Source organism: Castor canadensis, chromosome 8 (genome assembly GCF_047511655.1).
Source record: "Castor canadensis chromosome 8, mCasCan1.hap1v2, whole genome shotgun sequence".
NCBI classification, from domain to species: domain Eukaryota; kingdom Metazoa; phylum Chordata; class Mammalia; order Rodentia; family Castoridae; genus Castor; species Castor canadensis.
Genome location: NC_133393.1, coordinates 114,679,785 through 114,702,680, shown reverse-complemented (window position 1 = coordinate 114,702,680; position 22,896 = coordinate 114,679,785). Strand labels below are relative to the sequence as shown.

At 34.0% G+C, this 22,896-nt stretch overlaps 1 protein-coding gene across 11 annotated transcripts in view; it reads left to right on the top strand.

Annotated features, from left to right (window-relative positions):
* Nucleotides 1-22,896, top strand: part of Kcnc2 (potassium voltage-gated channel subfamily C member 2) — a 263,474-nt gene that overhangs the window by 182,994 nt on the left and 57,584 nt on the right. For 3 of the 11 annotated variants that reach the window (XM_074083935.1, XM_074083936.1, XM_074083937.1), the window contains exons 4-5: nt 2-166; nt 4,431-6,359. In XM_074083935.1, the coding sequence (XP_073940036.1) occupies nt 2-166; nt 4,431-4,567 (302 nt within the window). In that variant the 3' untranslated portion in view covers nt 4,568-6,359. Of the gene's footprint in view, nt 1; nt 167-1,147; nt 3,540-4,430; nt 6,360-22,896 lie in introns of those variants that run through there. The other 8 variants (XM_074083944.1, XM_074083942.1, XM_074083939.1 and 5 more) reach the window with 6 other exon arrangements.

The following is a 22,896-nucleotide window of genomic DNA, read 5'->3' as shown; positions in this document are numbered from 1 at the left end:
GTGTTATCAGGTGACGACAGTACAGGAAGTGAGCCGCCATTATCACCCCCAGAAAGGCTCCCCATCAGACGCTCTAGTACCAGAGACAAAAACAGAAGAGGGGAAACATGTTTCCTTCTGACGGCAGGTGATTACACGTGCGCTTCTGATGGAGGGATCAGGAAAGGTAGGCATGCATTTAATCAGATCATAATAGGTGACTTAGCAATTAAGTGCTAGAAATATATTGAATCATGTAAAATGCTCATTCATCATTTTCTAGGAAAGACTGCCTGTGGTGCCCTTTTCCTTTCTCTACCACATTTAAAAATGCCTCTCAAAACAGCCTACTTGATTGTCATATCTGAAAGACATTTCACCCTTCCTTCTACCTTCTTTTTTGGTTTGTCATTTGTCTATGGGAAGAATTGTAATGACATATGTAAATGTTAGATCATCATTTAATTATTTTAATATAACGTACTCAGAAATCTTCAGAAGTTTTCTTTTTCTATGATGAATAAAACTCACTAATTGGCTTTATGAATATATTTGATAAGTAGTTGGCGAAATAAAATAATTATAAGGCACTTTTTGTTTCAAATTAAAATGTTAAATGTACTCTAAATCTTTCATCCAATACTTGGGCAGTTTTTGCCAATGGTTTAGCTGAGTGTCTCACATTCTCAAAGGTACGAGAGCCTCAGCCATATATGTTTTTCAATTACCTGAAAGGTTACTTATGGGCTTAGAAATGCACATGTAGTATTTTTCTTCAGTACCAATAAAAATGGTTTTAAGTTCATTAGTATTTTTCAACAGACACTGAGCAGTGCCTGACACATAGAAGATGATAATTAATTGTTGAATGAGTATAAATGATTGAGTAGGTGTCCTTGTTAAAGAATACAGCAGAATTAGGAAAGATGTGTAATGGTTATTATGATAGTTGACTAAATTTGCATGAAAAATGGCTCCAAATTTAAAAAGTTATGTGTTTATTTGTTATTCATTGCAGTTTCTCCATATTTATTTGTGTATCATTTTAAGCTTAAAATATTTATTTTATGAAGTGCTCTTTCTTTGAAATATCTCATTATTCATGTTGTACTTCTCTTTCATTTCTTCTGATCATTTTATATTATCCTCTGCTTCCATGTCTTTGAAGATCAAAAGAGAAGACAAAAGAACTTTCCTCTTGCTTTTTGATGAATAATATTTTAAATACTTCTCTATTTCAATTACTCCCATTGTCTGCATCAGTTCCTTGAACTAAAATGTATTACAATCATGTTAATGCATTTGTTGACCATTTTACATTTAACATATGTGCTAGAAAAATTTAAATATTTTATGAAAATAGTTAATATTATATTACAATAGTTGAGCAAAATATATGTACATGTATTGAATAATGATAATAATAGTATCTAGTTAACAATATTTTTTATCGAGCATACTCTTCTAGATGCATTATATAACTTACTATGTATCTACTTGTATACTTGTATATATACATATGTATAGATATTTATATTTATATGTATATGTCATTCAACTTACATGAACTTTTGTGCATCATACAATAAAGTATTACATGCACCATTTACATCCAGGTTACATGTTCAAGGGGCTTCCTAGAATTTTTTTCTTCCATGTTAGGTAATATTTAAAATTTTAAACTGTCAAAAGAAATTACAGATGAGTAAAGGCTTTGAAAATTATAAGGTACTATGTAAGTATAGTTTTACTGTAAAATTCAAAAGTTTTATGAGCAAAGCAATTAATAAGATATTTAGTTTGCATGCAATTTTATTTCACAAACACAAATTCTCTTTATTAATAAGGACGTCTTTGAAAACATATTCATGAGCTTTTTATATTTCATCATTCCTTACCATATCAACTCTTTTTCGTTCTTGCTTATTTCTTTTGTAGCAGAATGTTTTTTCTCCTAGCTCTGGTAACATTTCTGGGTAACTCAAACATTTTAATTTGTTATCATTTCTAGTCATATCTACCAGAGATTCATTCATTTCCTCACCTCTTTCCTATTACATAGGTTATGGATTTCTTTTATTCTACTTAAACACTTATTTCCTATGGGATCCCTTAATTTATCTTTGAAGTTGTTCTCTATACTGATTTTATTTTAGAGTTCTAAAAATTCTCCCTGTATAAATAAAAAAATACCGGATTCCCATCCTTTCTTTTATACAAATATGAGTATAGTTGGTCATATAATCAGAAAATTTAAGGATTCTTTTAAAATGTGAACTCCAAATACTTAGAAACTATGTTTTTATTTGTGCAGCAGTTTTTAAGAAAGCATACTCATGGGTAGTACATGGATGGGTAGTTTTAACATTGCCCAAAATAAGCACATGAATAAAATGCATGCTGTGTATTCAGATGTTGGTTCAAAATGTGTTCAGTATTGCTCACTCTCACAAATTATATTTTCAACTACTCTAGTAAAATCTTAATTAAGTAAAAATTTTATGAAGCTTTCTAATCAGAAATAAACATTTAGAATAAAGAAAAATAAAGGTATATGAATAATATATAATTGTACTAATCATATACTTGTTACTAAATTAGAAAGGAAGCCTTTTCAAATCGATATTGAAATAAAGGGACAGAATGAATAATATTTACATTAGAAGCCATAATTTTGACAAATAGCTAACACTTAGAATGGCAATCAGGATATACATATATATTACTGGTGTGATTGATATAAAATTGTCAAACAGATTTTTATATTTCTGGGGTTTGTGTAGGGAGCTTGGAGATGGTGGGGGATAAAAGAACAATTTTTATATAAATTATCTGTAATTAAAATGTTTTTAGACATCCTTTCATTAACTAATGTATCATCTACCAACATAAAATGAAATATATACCATCTCCCATGTTTTATAATAAAGAATATTAGCAAAATATTGACAGATTTTTTTACTTAATAGAAATTTTGTCTTAGAAAACTTTACCATAGTAAATGGATGGCATAAACGTCTATTTACAAGAACCTCAAAGGAGACATCCAGCCTACTGAAAGTCAATGTGTGTGCAATGGTGAGGGAGTTTTCTGTATTTCCCTTTCCTGAACAGTCCAGCTTTATTCCATATTAGAGCTGCTATTGGAATCTGCATCTGTATCTGTCTTGGCCTCTCATAAATCAAATGATCAAATAGATAATTTCTCTTTCTGTGAAAGGAGAGTTAATAATAGCTTCTTCTCTGGAACTTTTATGAAAAGAAAGAATTAGCTGGGAAGAACCTGAGGACAAAAAAGACTCAGTTTTCTTTCTCCTACAATCAGTAATTGCACTCTGGACTAATTAGTGCCACAGAGCATACTATGCAGTCTATGGGGAATGAGAAGTTCACTGGAATTTTATGCACTTGCTCAACTTTATCCAAAAGGAAGTTCATTTTTCTCTTTTTCAGTGGACCTGTCAAAACATTCATTTCCAAAATTGACTTCATTTTTAATAAATATTTGTCCTGCTTTTAAGACATTTCACTTCATACTTTACACTTGGTACTCAACTTACCTGCTTCTATTATTTTGTAATAAAAATACTACAATATATGAATCCCTCCAAAGGTGATCTGGACTGAGTGATGGTTTAGTAGTTAAGGAAAACCATTAGGTTAAAATTTGGGAGAGGCTAGCTTATTCTCTTAGTCCATGACTGTCAAGAACAACAGGTTAATATGCAAAATAATAGAAAGAAAAAGAGAATTAAAATAAAAATTTTCTCAATTCCTGGTAAGTGGAGAAAGAGAGGAAGTCTGTTGAAAATATCATGTAATCAAATTCAGATTTATTTCACAGAAATGATGACTCGGTTCATATTTCATTTGCTTCCTCTTTTATTTACTTTTACATTTTCATCAAAGGGATTAGAAATGGCCATTCTGTGCTATATCACTAGATAATCGTACGAAATGCCATTATTATAAGAATCATCCTTTTAGCCCTACAAAGCTAGAAGAATAAATATGCTGGAAAAAAGACTTATTCACTTAAAAGTTAAGCCTGCTCTTTTGGCTTATTAAAATGAAAAGAGAAAATAACTCATTTCATTCTCAGAAACACATTCTGAAATATAAAACTATTAAATCCATATCTTAAGTTGCTTTGCCTAATTTTTAAGTGTTCTGATTATATATGCCAAAGCTATTTGAATATTAATTATAATCTTGGACAGAATATATTTTGAAGTATTGCAACTGTAATAGGTGATAGTTTAATCTTTTGGGAATGACAGCTACAATGAGTTTCATTTTTTAAGATTTCTCAATTGTCTCAATATTGAATTCTTTGTAAACAAATTCTTTGAGTTCAAAAATAGCACTTTTGATTACCCTGCATGGTATTGTTTGTCTGTGTCTATTTTCTGGTTGAACTCAACTGATATCTGTGCATTTTTTCATAAAAGGATATGAAAAATCCCGAAGCTTAAACAACATAGCGGGCTTGGCAGGCAATGCTCTGAGGCTCTCTCCAGTAACATCACCATACAACTCTCCTTGTCCTCTGAGGCGCTCTCGATCTCCCATCCCATCTATCTTGTAAACCAAACTGCATCAGTCGGCTAAATAATATTAATTCAAGTACTGTTTACCCTGTAATGGACATAATTAAAAGTAGAATTACTCCAGACTCCATTAATATGGTATAAGTCCTGCATGATACTACTATTTGAAATCAGAAATACCACTTGAGTAGCTAACCAATCTTATCCTGGCTTTAAATTATCTTAAGTAGTGCTCCTACTTCTCCATATTAATTGCCCTGATTTCTTTCCGCAATAATATGACAGATAGCGACAGATATTGGCCAGCATACTAATATAGAGCCATATCTTCAGGGAGGTATATTTAAAGCAGTGTGCTTCCAAATGCCAGCTACTTCATTGGAACTTCATTTTTTTGTGACTCTAAACCATTCTGAAGATGTTCCGGATCGCCTCTTGATTGCACAGTACATGACTTTGACCAGCCCATTTGCATGGACCATCTTGTTTGTATCACCTAAGAGCAATGTTGCAGAGTTTGGGAACTGCGGATGGCTCAGAATATGTGTACGTGCGTCAAACCATCCTGCTGATATGGAAGCACTGGTCAACTGTTAAATTGTGGGGTAGGGAGGGCGAGTTTCTCTTGATATTTTTTCCTTTGATTGTTTTAAATACTTGAATTTCTTGGTTGATTTACTTTCTTCAAAAATGCTGCATTGGAGTTCTGAATGTCTTTGGTTGTTTGTACACAGATAACTGCAAAGAGGTTGTCATTACCGGTTATATGCAAGCCGAGGCCAAATCTCTTACTTAATGACTTGGGGAAGGCACAAAACATAAGAGAGAGGTAACTGCCAGCCAGGCTTGCATTGCTTAGGCAGGAATTGCTGCTTGGAACTAAAGTCATTTTTTTTAACCCCAGGATTTGTCAGCATTTTCAGAGGGGAGTGCCAAATATTACCCAAAGCTCTCATATCTTTTTTACCCCTGCCTTTATTTTTATTTATTTTTTTGTGCAAACATCAAGGGTCGCTTGTGTTCACAGGAGGCTTTTTTGACTAGCCTTAAAATTCTGAATCAAAGGACTAATCAGATTATCAGGCAGTGTTTAATCAGGTGCTTTGTCCTGTATGTTGTTTCTGTCTGTCTGTCTTAGTTCCCTGTCTTAAATGTATATGTCATTTGTCTCCATGAAGCGTAGAAATGCTTTGATAAATTCATGATTTTAGTACTCGATCCCCACCCCCACCTCCTGCCCCCTGCATTCTTTGCTATTTGGAGCAGCCTCTTTGCTAAATTAATAAGGCCCTATAGACTACCTACATTAATCAGCACTGTGAATCTTTTTGATGAGCAGAATTTAAATAGCAATTTCACCATTGCACTTGGTTGCCTACTGCAGTGTCAGTTTCCACTACCTAGCAACCAGCATTCATCACTACATTCCAGCAAAATCCCTAAGGAGTCTTATTCGGTTTGAGTGGAAGAAAGTCTGTTTACACATCCTTACCAAATGGAATAGTAATAGTGTTTCTGGTGTATTGGGCATGTAGGGAAAAATGTCGTAATATAAATTGAGGAAACGAATACTTTTAAGGCATTGAGGATCCTTGACACTGTTAAATCCTAATTCCCATGTTTATTTTTTTGTTAGTAAGACAAGTGTCATTTTTATTACTAGCCAAGAAACATGTATTACTCTATATTCCCAAGTCCTAGTGCATGAACTGCATGTCAGATCTTGTACAGCAATGCATTTACCCAGACGTACATAGGTGATATTTAGAGATACTGTGATCCTTTTGATAACACCACACATAGGATGTTATAATCACACATAGATTTATGGTAAAGGAATTAATATGCTGTCTGGTGCTGCTGTTATTGACTGCAGTGTTGTATAGAATTTATCGTGGATTTTTGACTGCTGAAAAAGGGACAGTGGAATTTAGCCATACCAAGGATTGTACTGGACACCACTTCTGCTCCTGAATGTGCCCTGATGTGACCACGTTATGCTTGGAAGAAGTTTCCACGTCTTAATGAGGCATTTAAAGCTTCTAGAAGAACATTACTGGAACTGCTTTGGTGCTCCCCATGTGAGTGTTCTGCTTGTAGACTGACCTGTGTCCATGAAACAACTGTAAATACCAACAAGTGTGCATGGGTCAACCAGTTTGGCTATCTTACATCAAGGGAAGCCAAATTTATGATCAACATCTCTGAAGCTTCAAGTAAGGCTCATCACGGGCCTACTGTGGGTTGTGCTGTGAATTACACAAGGAATGATACTAATGTAGTATAGGTCTGTTTTAATTAATTTTTTTCTATTTAGTGGATGGATCCATAAACATCGACTGTATCATTCTCTTACAAACCATTTGCTTATAAGCTTGTCAATTATGTTATAAATTTTTTATGTCTATTCATCAAAACAGACCTATTTTTAGTCACATATTTGTTTAGTTCTGGAAAACTGTTGTAGTTTAAAAGAAATTCTCCTACAGTATTCATAGTTTAAGTCTTTTGTCATTGTTACCTCAATTATAAATATTACAAAATATGAAATTCTGGCAATGAGAGTATTTTTTTATTAAATGATCAAGGAACAATGTCAGTATATAGTAGAATATTAATCAGATTATATCCTAGAAATGTATATTTTGCATAACAGAGATATTCTTCGATCGATTACTTTTTGTGAGTTTTGTGGCAAATGAAGCTTGTACTTGTCTGTAAAATTATTGTAGTTGAAACTGTGTCAGTTTTTCATCTTGCTTAATCAGTATTTCCAGAATCTATTAGTTCCCCTGGGATTCTGAATACAACATATAAACTAATTCTGAAACCCTGTATTGTGGACCTTTTGTGAACATTTCAAGGTGCATGCATAACCTTGGTGATAACTGATGGACATGTAACTAACTGAAATGAAGAATAAAAGGCAAATGAGCTGGGGACAACTTGAATCCTATCTGATTAAATTATTCATATTCTTTTCTTTATGTTACAGTTTTCAACAGGTTTTACTAGTTTTATATTCATGGTACCATACCAGACACACACATAATAAAGAAGTTGGAATAGAAGAATATTAAAATGTACATAATTCTCACTTTCATTCAAGTCTTTTCTTTTTTTTGTGTGTCCCCTTACTTGGCTTGCTTACATTTCTCTCATAATTCTAAAATTGTAAAATTATTAATTAGTCTGGTATCCAGTACCATAGGACATTTTATGATTAATGTTAAATTTCATTTAAGTTTTCCAATTTTTCATCACAGTTCCAGAAGCAAATCATTTTATTTTCATCTTACTGGCAGTAAAGTTAAAGATCAGAAAAGCACAAGCCTTCCTTTACATTTTTGCCACAAATAATCATCCTTGTCATGGTTTCTTATGTTTTAAATGTTTACTGAACCTCTTGTAAATGCTGCACCATTAAGACAACTTCAGTCTCAACTTTGGATAATGAACCTTTGCTTCAGAGGCACACCATTCCATTTATACTCTCAGCTATGTGTACATTTACCCTCTGAGATCTATGGCACTATCCAAGAACAGGAGCAAGAAAAAGTTAAAGACAGAAAGAACGTTGTCAAATCTAACCATTTCCAACAATGAATCAGCAACTTTTTTCTATTTCTAAAGATGTTCAGTGTTGATTATTAAAAGAATTTTAAGAAACAACTTAGAAAAGGGGATGTGTCCAAACATAATTATCTTAAAAATGTTTTCCTGATGATTGTTCTTGATGTAGGATTTACTATGTGAAGAAAAAATACGCAAGAAGGGAAATGGGTTCATTTTAATACATAATAATTGCCATTAAATTTTATTTAAAAATTAGGATTACATAGCCATGGATGAAGAGTGCAGACAATCATTTCATCTTTGAAATAAATCATAAAGCAGACTAATGGACTATCTCTAGGGAACTTATTTTAGAAAGACAATGGATATATTAACAGACTATATTACAAAGTAAAGACTCTGAGGATTTACAATGAGCTTAAAAACATTTACATCTAAATTAATCTACTAAAATGAAATTCCTAAAAATTTAGGATGGATAAAATTTTTATTTAGTGAAAAAGATTGTTTCATTTCCAATTTCCACTGCCAAAATTTAATTAATGGTCTAAGTCTTTAAGTACTAGTAAGTGAAATGTATATATTAATTTTCTCTAATATGGGCTTAGTATCATTAATGTTGATTTCTCATTTTGTAATTTTATATTATGTTTTGAAAACTACCTTTATTTAGAAGATACAATGTTTTCACTTTGTCCAAAAATTAAGTGACTCAATAAAATTAGTATTTCTTTTATCATTTATCACATTATTGAGTCAAAGTGAATGATGACTGAATATGCAATTCGGATATAAAAATTTTCAAAAAATATGCCCACTTTCATTCAGATTCCAAGATAACATTCATTTTTTTAAAAAATAGAATTTATTTTCTAAAGTAGTTTTAACTTTGCAGCAAAATTAAGCAGAACATACAGAGAGTTCCTATGTCTCCTTGTCTTCCCCCACTATAAACATCCCACTCTACAGTGGTACATCTGTTACAACTGATAAATCTACTAACCCATAAGGATACATAATTATCACTCAAAGTCCACAGTTTACATTAGAGTTCACTATTGGGATTGAGAAATGTACAGTGATATGTATGTACCATTATAGTATCATACAGAACAGTGTCACTATTCTGAAAATCCTGTGTTTAGTCAATTTATCCTTGCCTCTTAACCCTTGGGGTAATTCTTTTTATTGTTTCCAGAATTTTGACTTTACTTGGATGTCATGTAGTTGGAATCATATAGTATGTAGTTTTTAAATTTGGCTTCTTTCTCTTAGTAATGTATATTTAAGGAGATTCTTTTAAAGACTGTATAGCACATTTCTTTTTAGCACTGAATAATATTTAATTTTTAGATGCACAATAGTTTACTTATTTACCTACTGAAAGACATTGCATTAATCAGGGTTTTTTTCAGAGAAAAGAACCAATAGGGTATACATATACATATATATTACATTATGAAATTTATTGTATGGACTTGGCTGGTGGAACTATGAAGGCTCTGAAATATCACAGTCTGCTAGCTGCAAGCTGGAGACACAGGAAAACCAGAAGTGTATTTACATTCTGACTCTGAAGGCGTAAGAATAAGGAGAACTGATGGTTTAAGTTCTAGTTCAAGTCAGAAGGCTTAAGAACTGGAGAACTGATGTTATATTTCCAGTCCAAGTCCAAAGGTCTCAGAGCCAGAAGCAAGTGATGGTGACAAAGTCTCAGTCTAAGGGCAAGAGAAGGCTGATATTCCAGCTCAAACCTTCAAACAAAATGAATTCTCCCTTTCCCCCACTTTTTTGTTCCATTCAGGCATTCAACAGATTGGATCATGCCCACCCACATTGAGGAGGACAATCTGCTCTACTCAGCCTACTGATTCAAATGTTAATCTCTTCCAAGAATATCCCAGAGACACATACAGAAATAATGTTTAAGCAGATTTCTGGTCTAAACTGACACATAAAATTTAACATTATATGTCCACCCCTTGTCACTTTCTACCCATAAGCATATTCTTAGGTCATACTTAATCATCAAATAAGAACAATAATAAGATTATAATCTTGACTAACAAAATGTGTTGACTTCTGTATCCACAGGTTCCACATCTGCAGATTCAATAAACCATGGATCAATAATATTTGGAAACAATTGACTCAGAACCAAATGTAGAATTTTCCTTGTTATTATCCCTCAGTATAACTACTATTTAATAGCATTTACATTATATTAGGTATATAAAATAATTTAGAGATGACAAAGTATAAGGAAAGTTGTGCATGGGTTATATGCAGGTGCTCTGCCATTTCATACAAGAGACTATAACATTTGTGGATTTTTGCCTGTATCCTGAAAGGTGGCATTCTGGACTCAATCCCTCACTTATGCCCTGCAGATATCTGTATAGTTCACTGCATAACTATCATGCCTTCATCTGAAAGTACACTAAGGCCTTCTCTACAAGAAAAGGTAAAATCCTTGAATGATGATTACTTTTTAAATATCCAACAATGTAAACACTGGGACATAAAATTAAATCCCATAATATAGAGTCATTATATATCATGTTGTATGATAAGGTAATAACAAAGGGAAGAAAACAAAAATATTTTACACACTCACATACACACACACAACACATGCATAACAAAATAAGGAGAAATACTCCAATCTAGCAGTAAGCACTATTGATATAAATTCAAATCCAAGGGTAGAAGATTGATATCAGACATGGTCAAAGTTGGTTTTTATAACTGTCTTCTTCTCAATTTTCTCTCATTCTGTGTACCCTTTGCTTTCAGTTTGGGATGACACAAACTTTCATTCATTAAGGGTCTGGGCCATGAATTGTTCTGCCTAGACTAGGTTGTTATGGCTTCTATTCAACTTAACCAGTCATCATCATCATAACAATAATAATAATAATATAATAACATAATAATAATAAAAATCCCCTAAGTTCTCTTGTTTTCCAATTTTCCAGTGATGGTCAAGATCTGTCACCCTTACCAACACAGTTACTGTCTTCTTTGTCTTTTTATTCAGAGGCTTAAGAAGTCCAAAAGGCCTGGATAATAGCTTTGGACATCTTGTATGTCTGGTGGAAATATTTCTTCCCTTAGAAATAAGATCTTTAGGTCAGCAGAACATAGTGTGTGGTAAGAGGAAGCAAACATTTTGCTTGTAGCTTAGGAGTAAGAGTGAGGGGTGCCATCCATTTTTACCCCCTTGGTTCCTAGACTTTTACTAAATCCTGGCTCTGGGAAAAACTACACTACATGAAGACTTCTGGAGAATGTTGCCCCAGCCCTTCAACCTGTTGCCACCTAGCTGATATTATAAATGAGCATCCAAAAGGCCATTCACCATTGTTATAAATTGCTGTTCTGGACGGGGATCATGACATGACCAGTGAATTCCATGAACATGAACCCATTGCCACACGTCTTTGTTTTTTTTTTTTTTTTTTTCTGGAGGGAATTATGCTGTAAAATATTAACATATTATATAATTCCAGTTATATAATTTTTTTTCTTTTTTTATTATTCATATGTGCATACAAAGCTTGGGTCATTTCTCCCCCATGACCCCACCCCCCCTTATCACCCACTCCGCCCCCTCCCTCTTCCCTCCCACCACCTCAATACCCAGCAGAAGCTATTTTGCCCTTCTTTCTAATTTTGTTGTAGAGAGAGTATAAGCAATAATAGGAAGGAACAAGGGGTTTTGCTGGTTGAGATAAGGATAGCTATACAGGGCATTGACTCACATTGATTTCCTGTGCGTGGGTGTTACCTTCTAGGTTAATTCTTTTTGATCTAACCTTTTCTCTAGTTCCTGGTCCCCTTTTCCTATTGGCCTCAGTTGCTTTTAAGGTATCTGCTTTAGTTTCTCTGCGTTGAGGGCAACAAATGCTAGCTAGTTTTTTAGGTGTCTTACCTATCCTCACCCCTCCCTTGTGTGCTCTCGCTTTTATCATGTGCTCAAAGTCCAATCCCATTGTTGTATTTGCCCTTGATCTAAAGTCCACATATGAGGGAGAACATACGATTTTTGGTCTTTTGGGCCAGGCTAACCTCACTCAGAATGATGTTCTCCAATTCCATCCATTTACCAGCGAATGATAACATTTTGTTCTTCTTCATGGCTTCATAAAATTCCATTGTGCCACATGTCTTTGACTGTGACTTGAGTTCCTTGGTCAGAAGCAATGCTATATTTAATATCATGATGATGAATAAGACATGCTGGTAAGTCCACAGATGGGAAGTTATGCTATATTCATGGAAGGTAAATCTATATCCAGAGTCTATTTCAGCAAGAATAAAACACTGCCCCTTTCATACTTAGTCCATAGCAGGCCAAGAGTTACTTCTGGAAAAGAGAATATTTATCTATATGAGATGGCACAGCTTTACCCCCAAACCCTGAGTCTGTGATTTACCTTCAGATTCCTGCCAAAGACTCCAACAGCATCCTTCATTTGACACTTCAAGTACTATTTGATCTACAGGATAGTATGACCCATGTATCAGAGAAGCTTGCACAGCAGCCTGGACCTGTTGCAATGTCTTCTCATTTTTGGATTCCACTCAACTCTAGCATCTTTTTAGGTCATGTGATAAGTGGGAAGGAATAATATATCCATATAAGTTATATGCTGCCTCCAAAATCCACTAGGCCCACTAGGCACTGTACCTAATTTTTAGTTGTTGGATGGCCACATGTAAGAACTCACCTTCAAGGAAATATCTTGCAATGCCCCATACTACTGAACCTCTAGAGATTTTACTGAGATATGAGTGGAATTTTTGTTGGACCCATTCCTCATCTTTTAACATACAAATATCTTAGCAATATCTCGAAAAGTGACTACTTCTTGCCTGCAAGATCCAATCAGCTTAATGTCATTAATGTAATGGACCAGTGTGATATCTTGTGGAAGAGAAAGCCAATTAAGTTTTTTTACAAACATAATTATGATATAGGGCTGTAGAGTTGATATACCCCTGAGATAAAACAAGAAGGTGTATTGTTGGCCTTTCTAGCTGAAAGAAAACTGCTTCTAATGGGCCTTACTGGCAATGATAGAAGAAGAGACATTTGCTAGATAATAGCTGCATACAAGGTATCAGGAAGTGTGTTAATTTGTTCAAGTAATAAAACCACATCTAATAGAGCAACCGCAATTGGAATCCCTACTGATTGAGTTTATAATAATTCATTGTCATTCTTTATAGGATCCATCTTTCTTCTCACAGGGCAAATAGGCTAGTTGAATGGGGATGTGGCAAGAATTACCAGCCCTGCAATAAACTTTACAACCCTTTCAGAAATTCAATATTGCAGTTTTAATGGCTTCCATTTGACTTTTCTTACCAAAGTAGGGAACCAATGTAGGGGTTCTGAAAGCTGCTGCATGTATCTACTCAAATTATGCATTCTGAGTCTGGGGAAATAAGCACAGGATGAAATCAGGAACCCTGTCTGGGCTCACTGTAGCATTGTCCTGAACTGACCTCCCTAAACCTCTAAGTTTGACTGCTGAAAGGAGTCATTTTATTTCTCCTGGAATTGGTTGATTCCAAGTTTTGGCAATAATGAATAAAGCTGCTATGAACATCTATATGGAGGTTTTGTGTGGGTGTATATTTTTAATTTAGTTGGGTAAATACCAAGGAGTACAATTGTTAGATTATATGTTGGGAATATGCTTAGTTTACACTCATTTTTATAGTTAGCAAAACTGTAGGCTTCCTAATTCATGTTCTCCAGTGTGGGTCATGTGTACCACACATAAGTTAATTTTAAATCTGTCACCTGAGTTGATGCTATAAATATGATGATTTAATATCTACCAGCAGACTCTTTCTCCTTAAAATAAAGTTGTCCTTCAAACAAAATATTTTAAATACTGCAAAAGAAATTAGCAAAATGGCAAAACAATTGTAATTTTTTATTTCACAAATGGTTTCATTTTGTCAATTTGCCTCTTTCTCTTGTTATTATTTCATTTATTTTATGACCATACGTACATGTTTGTGTTTGTGTGCATGTATGTGTGTGTGTTTTGACAACACTTTAGTCATCCCTCAATCTGACCTCCATCAGCTAACAAAGAATCAGTTCATTCTTTGCTCTGTACACCAGGGAAGCTGAGATGAATATCTGCCTTTGGAGAATGCCATGCACCACGTTGATTTCTAATACAGTATTGATATAAACATTCTCATACAGTGTTGGTGCCCTTTAAAAATACAGATACCTGTGCTAAACCTTAAACCTTTGGGAATTAAAGGGTGCTGGGGATAAGGTCCAGGCATGCATGTTGTTTAAAAAATAAATACCATGTATGTGTATTTTTAACACATGAAGCAAAAAAGAACAAATAAAAAAAGATGTTTCTCTTATTTAGTATGCACTATACTGAAAGACAGATACTTGAAATTACTTGTAACAAGATAGTATTCATTCTTTCCTAGATTATTTCCTTTTTTATCTGCATAGATGTGCTTTCTCAACAATTAAAATGTAAAAAGGAAGCATTATATCTCATTAGGTCGAGGTTCCATACTTATCCATTCACCTAAGTCATTCAACATGTCTTTTTCCTGTTTTCTATTATAAGCAAAAAAAGCATCGATCAAAAGTATTTAGCAGAAGGATTTTTTTCATAGCTGTATTATGATTTGAAAAACTACTTTTTTGCTTTGAGTAATTTTAGGCATGTGATAAAAAGTCTTATCAATGTTGTGTATTTTGGCACTGATCATTTATTAGTGGTATTTGATTAGGTTCAAAATACAGAAGTTTAATGGGACCAGTGAAGATTTTAGAAATATAATGTCCCTGAATAGGAAAGGGAGAGTCTAGGGTGAAGGATCAACAGGAGTGGGGAGGGAAAAGGAAAGGATACTCAGGAGTGAAGAGGATCAAAATATGCTACATATATATATGCTACACACACACACGCTACATATTTGTATACTACACACATATATACAGACATACAATGCACATATATATGCACTTATATTTATGCTACACACACACATACATATGCATACACACACTATACATACACATATTCAAAGACAGCATAATGAAACCCACCAAACATTGTTTGAAAAAGGGAGAGAGGAGAAATGGGAATATAATGGGCAGGGTGAACTTTTCAAAGTACATTCCACACAGGTGTGGAATTACCACAAAGAAACTGCCTTGTATTATTAACTATATTAACTCAAAAAATATGGAAAATATTAAAAATATATATGTATAAGAAATATAATGTCCCTACTTACTATATAGATTAGATAATCATTTACTAACAGGCCAAGTATCCTTACAAGGCAAATTTTTTCATAATTAATTCAATTCCATGTTTGAGAGAACACTATAAAATAATGTGCATGTATTAGAATTCCACACAACTCTTGTCTTCATTTTTCAATGCACTTCTAATAAGACATGAGGTTAAAGGGCTGGAGGTGTGCTTCAAGTGGTAAAGCACCTGCCTTGCAAGCACAATGACCTGAATTCAAACCCCAGTACTACCAAAAAAACCCAGTACTACCAAAAAAACCCAAAACGAAACCCATATATATATATATATATATATATATATATATATGTATATGTTTGCGTGTGTGTGTGTGTGTGTGTGTGTGTGCATGTGTAGAAGGTATGGCATTCCTTGCAAATCAAATTTAAATAACTTATTTTGGGATAAAAGAAACTTTTTGTTTGTTAAATGTTTTTTTTTTCCTATGAGCCAGGAAAAGCTCTTATACGGAAATGATTAAAATACTTTGGCATTCATGAAAAGTTCACTTTTGTCTTAGATGTAGTGAAAAGTGATATGAAGCAACTAAAAATGCCAGCACATGAAAAGGATTCTAAACATAATCTGAATGTGGTCCTTCCTGAAACCTTTGTGTAATCAACTGTCTCAGTGTTTTGATTTATTCCATTTTGAGATGGTTTGGCTATGATCTAAAATGTTACTTAAAACCAATTCTTTCTTAATGGCCAAGAAAAGCTGTATTGCTAAAAGATGTTCTTAACTTAATCAAAAAGAAAATAAGACAATACCAATAACTTGTAAGTTTACTGGAAGTATTAGATGTAATGTCAGTATGCAAGGCTGACTGTATACACACACACACACACACACACACACACACACACACGTATATTCTTGAGTTCTCAGTAACTTGATCTGTGTGGAAGCAAAGGACCCCAGTTGAAATGCTCTCCATGATGTCTTCTCCTGTTGCAGTAGCTGTTCCTTATCACACTGGGTACTGGCAGGAAGCTATAAAAATATTGGGAATTTTGGATGTATGGCTAGTAGAGAACTGAAGAATCTAAGATAATAATGATTAAACACACACAGCTGGATATGTACCGATAAAGAAAATGCATGAGATTAAGCAGCAGATATTGAACATTGCCTGAAGCAAGGTCATTTAGTGTGAAATAAACAAGAAGATAAGCTGAAGGTAAAGAAATAGCTCTATAATTCTGTTTAATAAACCATGTTAGAATAAATTCAACACAGAAGTACTAGAGACATTCTTGTCACTGGGGGCTTTAGAAGGTTTGCAAATGCATAACAGGGAGGCAGAAAAGACCATAAAATTTCACATTCCCTTCTAGAAGAAGAATTTTCATTGCTATTAAAGTTACATGCTTTCAAAATGAAGTAATGACTATCAAAATATAAAATATTACTGGGTTTGTTTTTGCTTTTCTTTGTATAAACTGTATTTACACAAATTTTTGGTCTCATTAGTTAGAGGAGCAAAACAGACTTGGGTTCCTACCTAAACAAACCAAACCTCAACTCACAATGAAAGGTGATAGTCTAGGAAAATGAAACTTCATTTTACCCAATCAGGAACTGCCCACTAATCTCTAGACAACCAATCAGAAATCACCAGCTGACCCCCCAACTAAGGATTTTCTATTTTAACCAACCAAATAGTTTTCTTGGCTTGCTTCCACAAACATAAAATTTCCCTTGGTATAGCCCTGACATTCTTGAGTTTAGCACTACATCTGATTCAAGAATTGCGTCTGTTTAAATCAACAAAATTAGGAATAGTTTCTGGGGGTATTGAGGGGGTCGGGGGGGGGAGAGGGAGGAGGTGGAGTGGATGGTAAGGGAGGGGGTGGGGGCAGTGGGGAAAAATGAACCAAGCCTTGTATGCACATATGAATAATAAAAGAAAAAAAATTTTAGTATGTCTAGGCTTATTTTTTAACAACTTCTTAGAACAGGTGTCATCATAACATTTACTTTCTAAAATTACATTTCTTAAGTTTAGATATTTACTGATTGTTTAGAACCAATAATTCTATGCACAACAATAACATTGAGTGGAAAAATATTAAGGATTAAGGTGGGAGAAAGATTATTTTTCTTTGATGGCAGCTTTCCCTGATATCAAATGTATGTCTAAACATTATTTGGATATTAAGTATTGATGAATGGTTTGTTGTAAATGTGGGAAAAGTACATGCAGTCACAGGCAGAAATGTCTTCACCCTCATACCAACCTCAAAATAATTATGTAACTAAACCATGTCAAATGTGAGACTGTTTCATGATAACAAATGGTATCTAAAAATATTGAGTTATCAAGTGCTAGTTATAACCAAGATGGCCTTAATTTTCTTAGCTTAAGTGAACTTTGTACATTATAGGCTCCTTTTCCCTGCCTCCTTGGGATGAAGGTCTTTCCTCAATCTCTTGCCAATTTTATAGTTTTGGATTTTTTTTTCCCTTAAAAAAATCCTCAAAGGGAGTCATCTCTTTGAGATGTAATCATCAAGAAAGTCTTCTTTGTCCCCATTTCCATGGGAAGATGGAACCAACTTCAGTTAAGTGCCATTTATTAAACACAGATGACCTAATCACATCGACGAATCTTCCACTTAATATTGTCTCTCCCACTTCTCTTTCTGCAGAGTTGAGTTTAATCTCGCTCCCCTATTGCATTAATCTTGACTCAATACACTAGACTGGTATAAGGTTATCTTTATGTCTGAAGTATATAAAAGGTTTAAAATATAGTAACCACAGTCTGTGGCAAATTGAAGTAGATTACATTGGTATTACTGCCTGAGAAAGTCCAGTCCAGTATATGGGAAAGGTCAGCAAGATATCCACAAATGGCAATAAAAGCTATATCTATGGTATCCTAGACATTTAATTAGGCCCTTGAGATAATGGAAAAAAAATTGAGTAAAAGATTCCTTTTACTCTCATGCAATTTTTGACAATTCCTTGTGGCAAATTACAATTGACCAACTTGCAGAACCTATAGGGGTTGAGTAGGAATGGGGAAGAATTCTAACAAATCTATATACTACTTTAATTTTGAAACAGACTTAGGTCTCTTTAATAAAATCATAAACACAGTTTGAAAAAGCATTAAAATTTAGAAGCTTGCTTTCCCTTTTGCAACAGTTCAGCCCCCTCTTCCTAAGATGACTAAATTCACAGGAAGCTATAACTAAACTAAGTTGCTGCTGTACATCTTTTTCATTTTAATGTCAAGGAACTTGATAAAAAAGATTTAGCCAGGCTTACTATTTTTCTGGATGTTGTTCCTTGGAATACCCCAGAAGACATTTATCAGTCTATCTTCACTGCTTGTCACACTCCCAGCATCACACAGGATTATTAATATATATTTGTTGAATGAGCTGTTACTTGGACTGATTTTACTAAAATTTGTATCCCATTGTGTTCTCCCCAGTTGTTTATTTATCAATGTCAGGAAAACCTCCCACAGACTTTTTAAAGCCTACTTTCCAAAACATCTTATGATTTACCTCTTCCTTAGGGTCAACTGTTAGCTCTCTTACTTGAATCCCTCTCCCAGTATTTCCAGAGCCCACCAAGATGTGTAGGATACTGTATACATGGCTCTTATTGTCATCTGTGGATCCTTTGCTGCCCTGTCTGCCCCACTGAACTGGACTTTCTCAGGCACTATGCCAGTGCACTCTACTTCAATTTGCAGCTATGGTTACTGCATTTTAAACCTCTTAGATATTTCTATAATCTTTTTCAATAGCAATGCCAGAATTTATTCCTAGGACCAGAAATTCATATTACTCCTGGAGTCTCTACCCTTCAACTAAGTCAAGTAACTGGTTCCTTGCATACCTTATAGACAAACCTACTTAACTTATAGTAAAGAAACTGGGTTTTAAAGTAAAGTTGAGTTGGAATTTTGTTTGCATCCTTACTGGTTAACATGACTTCTGGAAAGTAATTTAAGGTCTTTATATCTGATAAAAATGAGTAAACTGGTGAGAATAATAATACCTACATTATTATTTTGTCATGAGGTCTGAATGAGATTTTATATGTAATATATTTAGCACAGTTCTGGATACAGCGATTCTGCTCAGTAAATGTGAACTGCTATTATGATTATAATTATTATGTTATCATTGATTTTTTCAGATGTTTTATAGTTTAGCAACTTATAATTTTTTTGGAATTGATTTTATTTGTGGTAGATATTATGAAGTAAAATGTTAGTGAGAGTTTATAAACCCATTCCTAATGGCCTTCAAAGATAATTAAATCTAGAGATTAAAATAGTTACATTTTATAACAATGAATAAAACATAATCTATGTGATAATGTAAATGTTTGATAATATTGCCATAATTTCTGAAAAATATAAAAACATCATACATGTTACTATATCCTATTCTATAAACTGAAGAGATTCTTTTACCCAGATTACCCAAAATTAAACATAATCTTTGGTATTTTATTAGCACATCCTTAGTCTGTTGAAAATGCTTTAGAAAATTCCCAAGTCTCCAGAAGCATCTTGCTTATCTGGTACTTCCATACTAAGTTTCTGTTCTGAACTGCTGAAAATAATGGTTATGACCACTTGCTATTTGTTCATTATTCCATGAAAAATGGGCACTGTATCCTCAATTAGCTTGAGAAGAAGGAAGCAGTGACTAATGTTAACAATAGCAGTTACATAATTGTTTGGATTGCTGTCTTTTAAGATTAAAATTTGCAAGTGAGGATGAATCTTATTGTAGGAATGTAACAGTATATTTTTCTTCAAATTAAGTAGAATAAGACCAGAGTTTAGTGAAGAATTAGCTTTATTTAGTGCCTCTGAAACACTAATTTTGAAGTTGCCTTTGAAAAAATCTATAGCACCTTCTCCAAAAATCTATGTTTTAATCTGTGAAAGATCCAACCAACGAGCAAACTGCTTCAATGCAAACATGAATTATTATAGTTATGGAGTTATAATTTATTCCTTAGAAAATAAGTTGATAAAGTATTTATTTATAATTCTTAGGACCATAAGAAATTTTAAATTTGTTAAATATGTGATAATGGACTTCCAGGAGTCCAGAATTGTGGGAAACACATTTCTTTGGTTTATAAATTTACCTGGTTGATCAGTCAAAATGAACTGATCCACTAAACAACTGCATTCACTTGATCATGATAACCTAAAAAAGCAGTTCTGACTATGGAAAAATGTAGGATGTACCTAGTGAGGTAGAAACTAAGGCAGCAGGATTGTCATGCTAGACAAAATTCCCCTTAACCAAGTCTTGTGTTTAAATTAGAGATATATTCAGCAAGAAGACAGAATTTTAAAATATATGTTATTATTTTGATCTGAAATGTTCCCCAAAGCTCATATATTCGCTTGCTTCACCATGCAGCAGTATTCAGAGGTGGGGGCTTTGAGAGGTGACTGGATCATAAGAGCTCTAACCTCATCCATGTATTAATCCACTCATAGATTCACGGCTTAGTGAGTCATTAGAAGCTTTAGGAGGTGGGGCCTAGTTGGAGGAAGTAGATTGCCTTGAGGGTACATCTGAAAGGTGTATTTTGTCCCTGGCCCTTTCTCCCTCTCTCTCTCTCTCTCTCTCTTTCTCTGCTTTCTGGCCACCATGAAGTAAGCAGCTTTGCTCCTCCACGTGCTTCCTACCATGATGCTCTGCTAAATCACAGCCAAGAAACACTAGAGTCAAGTGATCAAGGACTAAAACCTCTGAGATCATAAGCCAAGATAAACCTTTTCCTCTTTAAGTTGATTTTGTCAGATATTTTCTCACAGTGATGGAAAGTTGGTTAATACAATATCTTAAATGAGTAGATGTTAGTTTCCTACATAACATTTATTATACAGGTTCCTGGCATTGTTTCAGCCAAGGAGTAATGTTGTTAAACACACATGCTCTTGCTGACTTCCTATTATGTCAGTCTTAGCATGTGAGCTTTTATATCTTGGCTTTTCATATGGCTTCTGTACCTCAAGCCACACACTGCTGTTCCATGAAGCAGAATGGGGAAGTGACCAGAGTGAAAGCAATACCAGTGAATTTCTGCTTTCAATATATCACCCAGACTAGATGACACAGTTAACTCAGGCACCAGTAAAAACTGGTAAATTAAGGCTTTAGTGTTTACAGTCTCTTATGCTAGAGGAAGGTAAAAGAGAAAGGACTAGAAATCCTATAGCTTCTGTTTCTCTTTGTATATTGCTCCTCACAAATGTCAACTTGAAATACAAGCAGCCACTGATGAAAACAAAAGATCAGGCACGCTTCATTTTATAAACTGGGTAAGACACTGGTATTTTTGTAAAATCTAAGGGGCAAGAGAGGAGGAATATTTCAGTAATGTCAGCAGTTGAATTTCTTGCTGCTTGGCAAAAAAGGTAGAAGGGGGACACATGAAGTTAGATTTAATCTTATTGCTAAAATATAGTCATGTGACACTTCTTGTACCTGATTTAGTGGATAGAAGTAAAAACTGTGTGGTCATCCATTTATATAATATGGCCCTAAAATGATTTGGTATCTTATAAGCTCAACCACAAAACTGCCAATTGTTGATCTTTCACTTGATAGTATGGAAGGAAAGACATAGAAACTTGCATATAGGTACATGGATATTTGTTGGTTTTATTAGCTGTTTTTATCTCTGAATATTTTTAAGTAAACATGATTCAGATTATAAAATGTCAGTCCTGAGGGATGGAGACACAGTGTGGAGCATTGCTTAGCATACGCAAGGCCCAGGGTTTGATATTAACACAGCAAGAAAAGAAAGTCAGTTTTCCATGATATTTGACAATTAATGCCATAGTTGAACCATGAAATATCAACAACCATAAAAGTTATTAATGTCTTTTGTTTATATAAACCATTATTGCTTTAAAGCATTTTTATAAACATTTTTTGCCATTCTCATTGATCTGTCATTATTTTAGAATTATATGATTCCTATTTCAAAATATATGACACATACATTCTGTATTGTTTCATTCATTAACAAACAGTTATTGAATCCCTAGTCATCTTCCTAAGCACACTAGCTTATAAAACAAGACAAAGCTCTTGCTGTTGTGGAATTTAAGTTGTATTGGGAAAAGACAAAGTATATAAATAAATGCTATCTATGTCACTTGATGATGAGACCTAAGATAAGGATGTAAGGACAGGGTCTTGATGGCCAGGGGGCCATGGTATATGAGATGGTCAAAGAAGGTCTGACTGAAAGAAATCTCTGGCAAGGGTTTTCAGTCTGAGGGGACAGAAATGCCAAACCATGGTTGGTATGGACAAGCAGCAGGGAGCCAGTGTGGTGGGAGCTGAGTGAGCTGAGTGAGGGATAGCCAGGGCCTCCATCACATGGGGCATTTGAAGACTCCATAGATAAGAGCTTCACTGAACAATAAACAAAACAGTGATTTAATTACTTGACTTGATTTT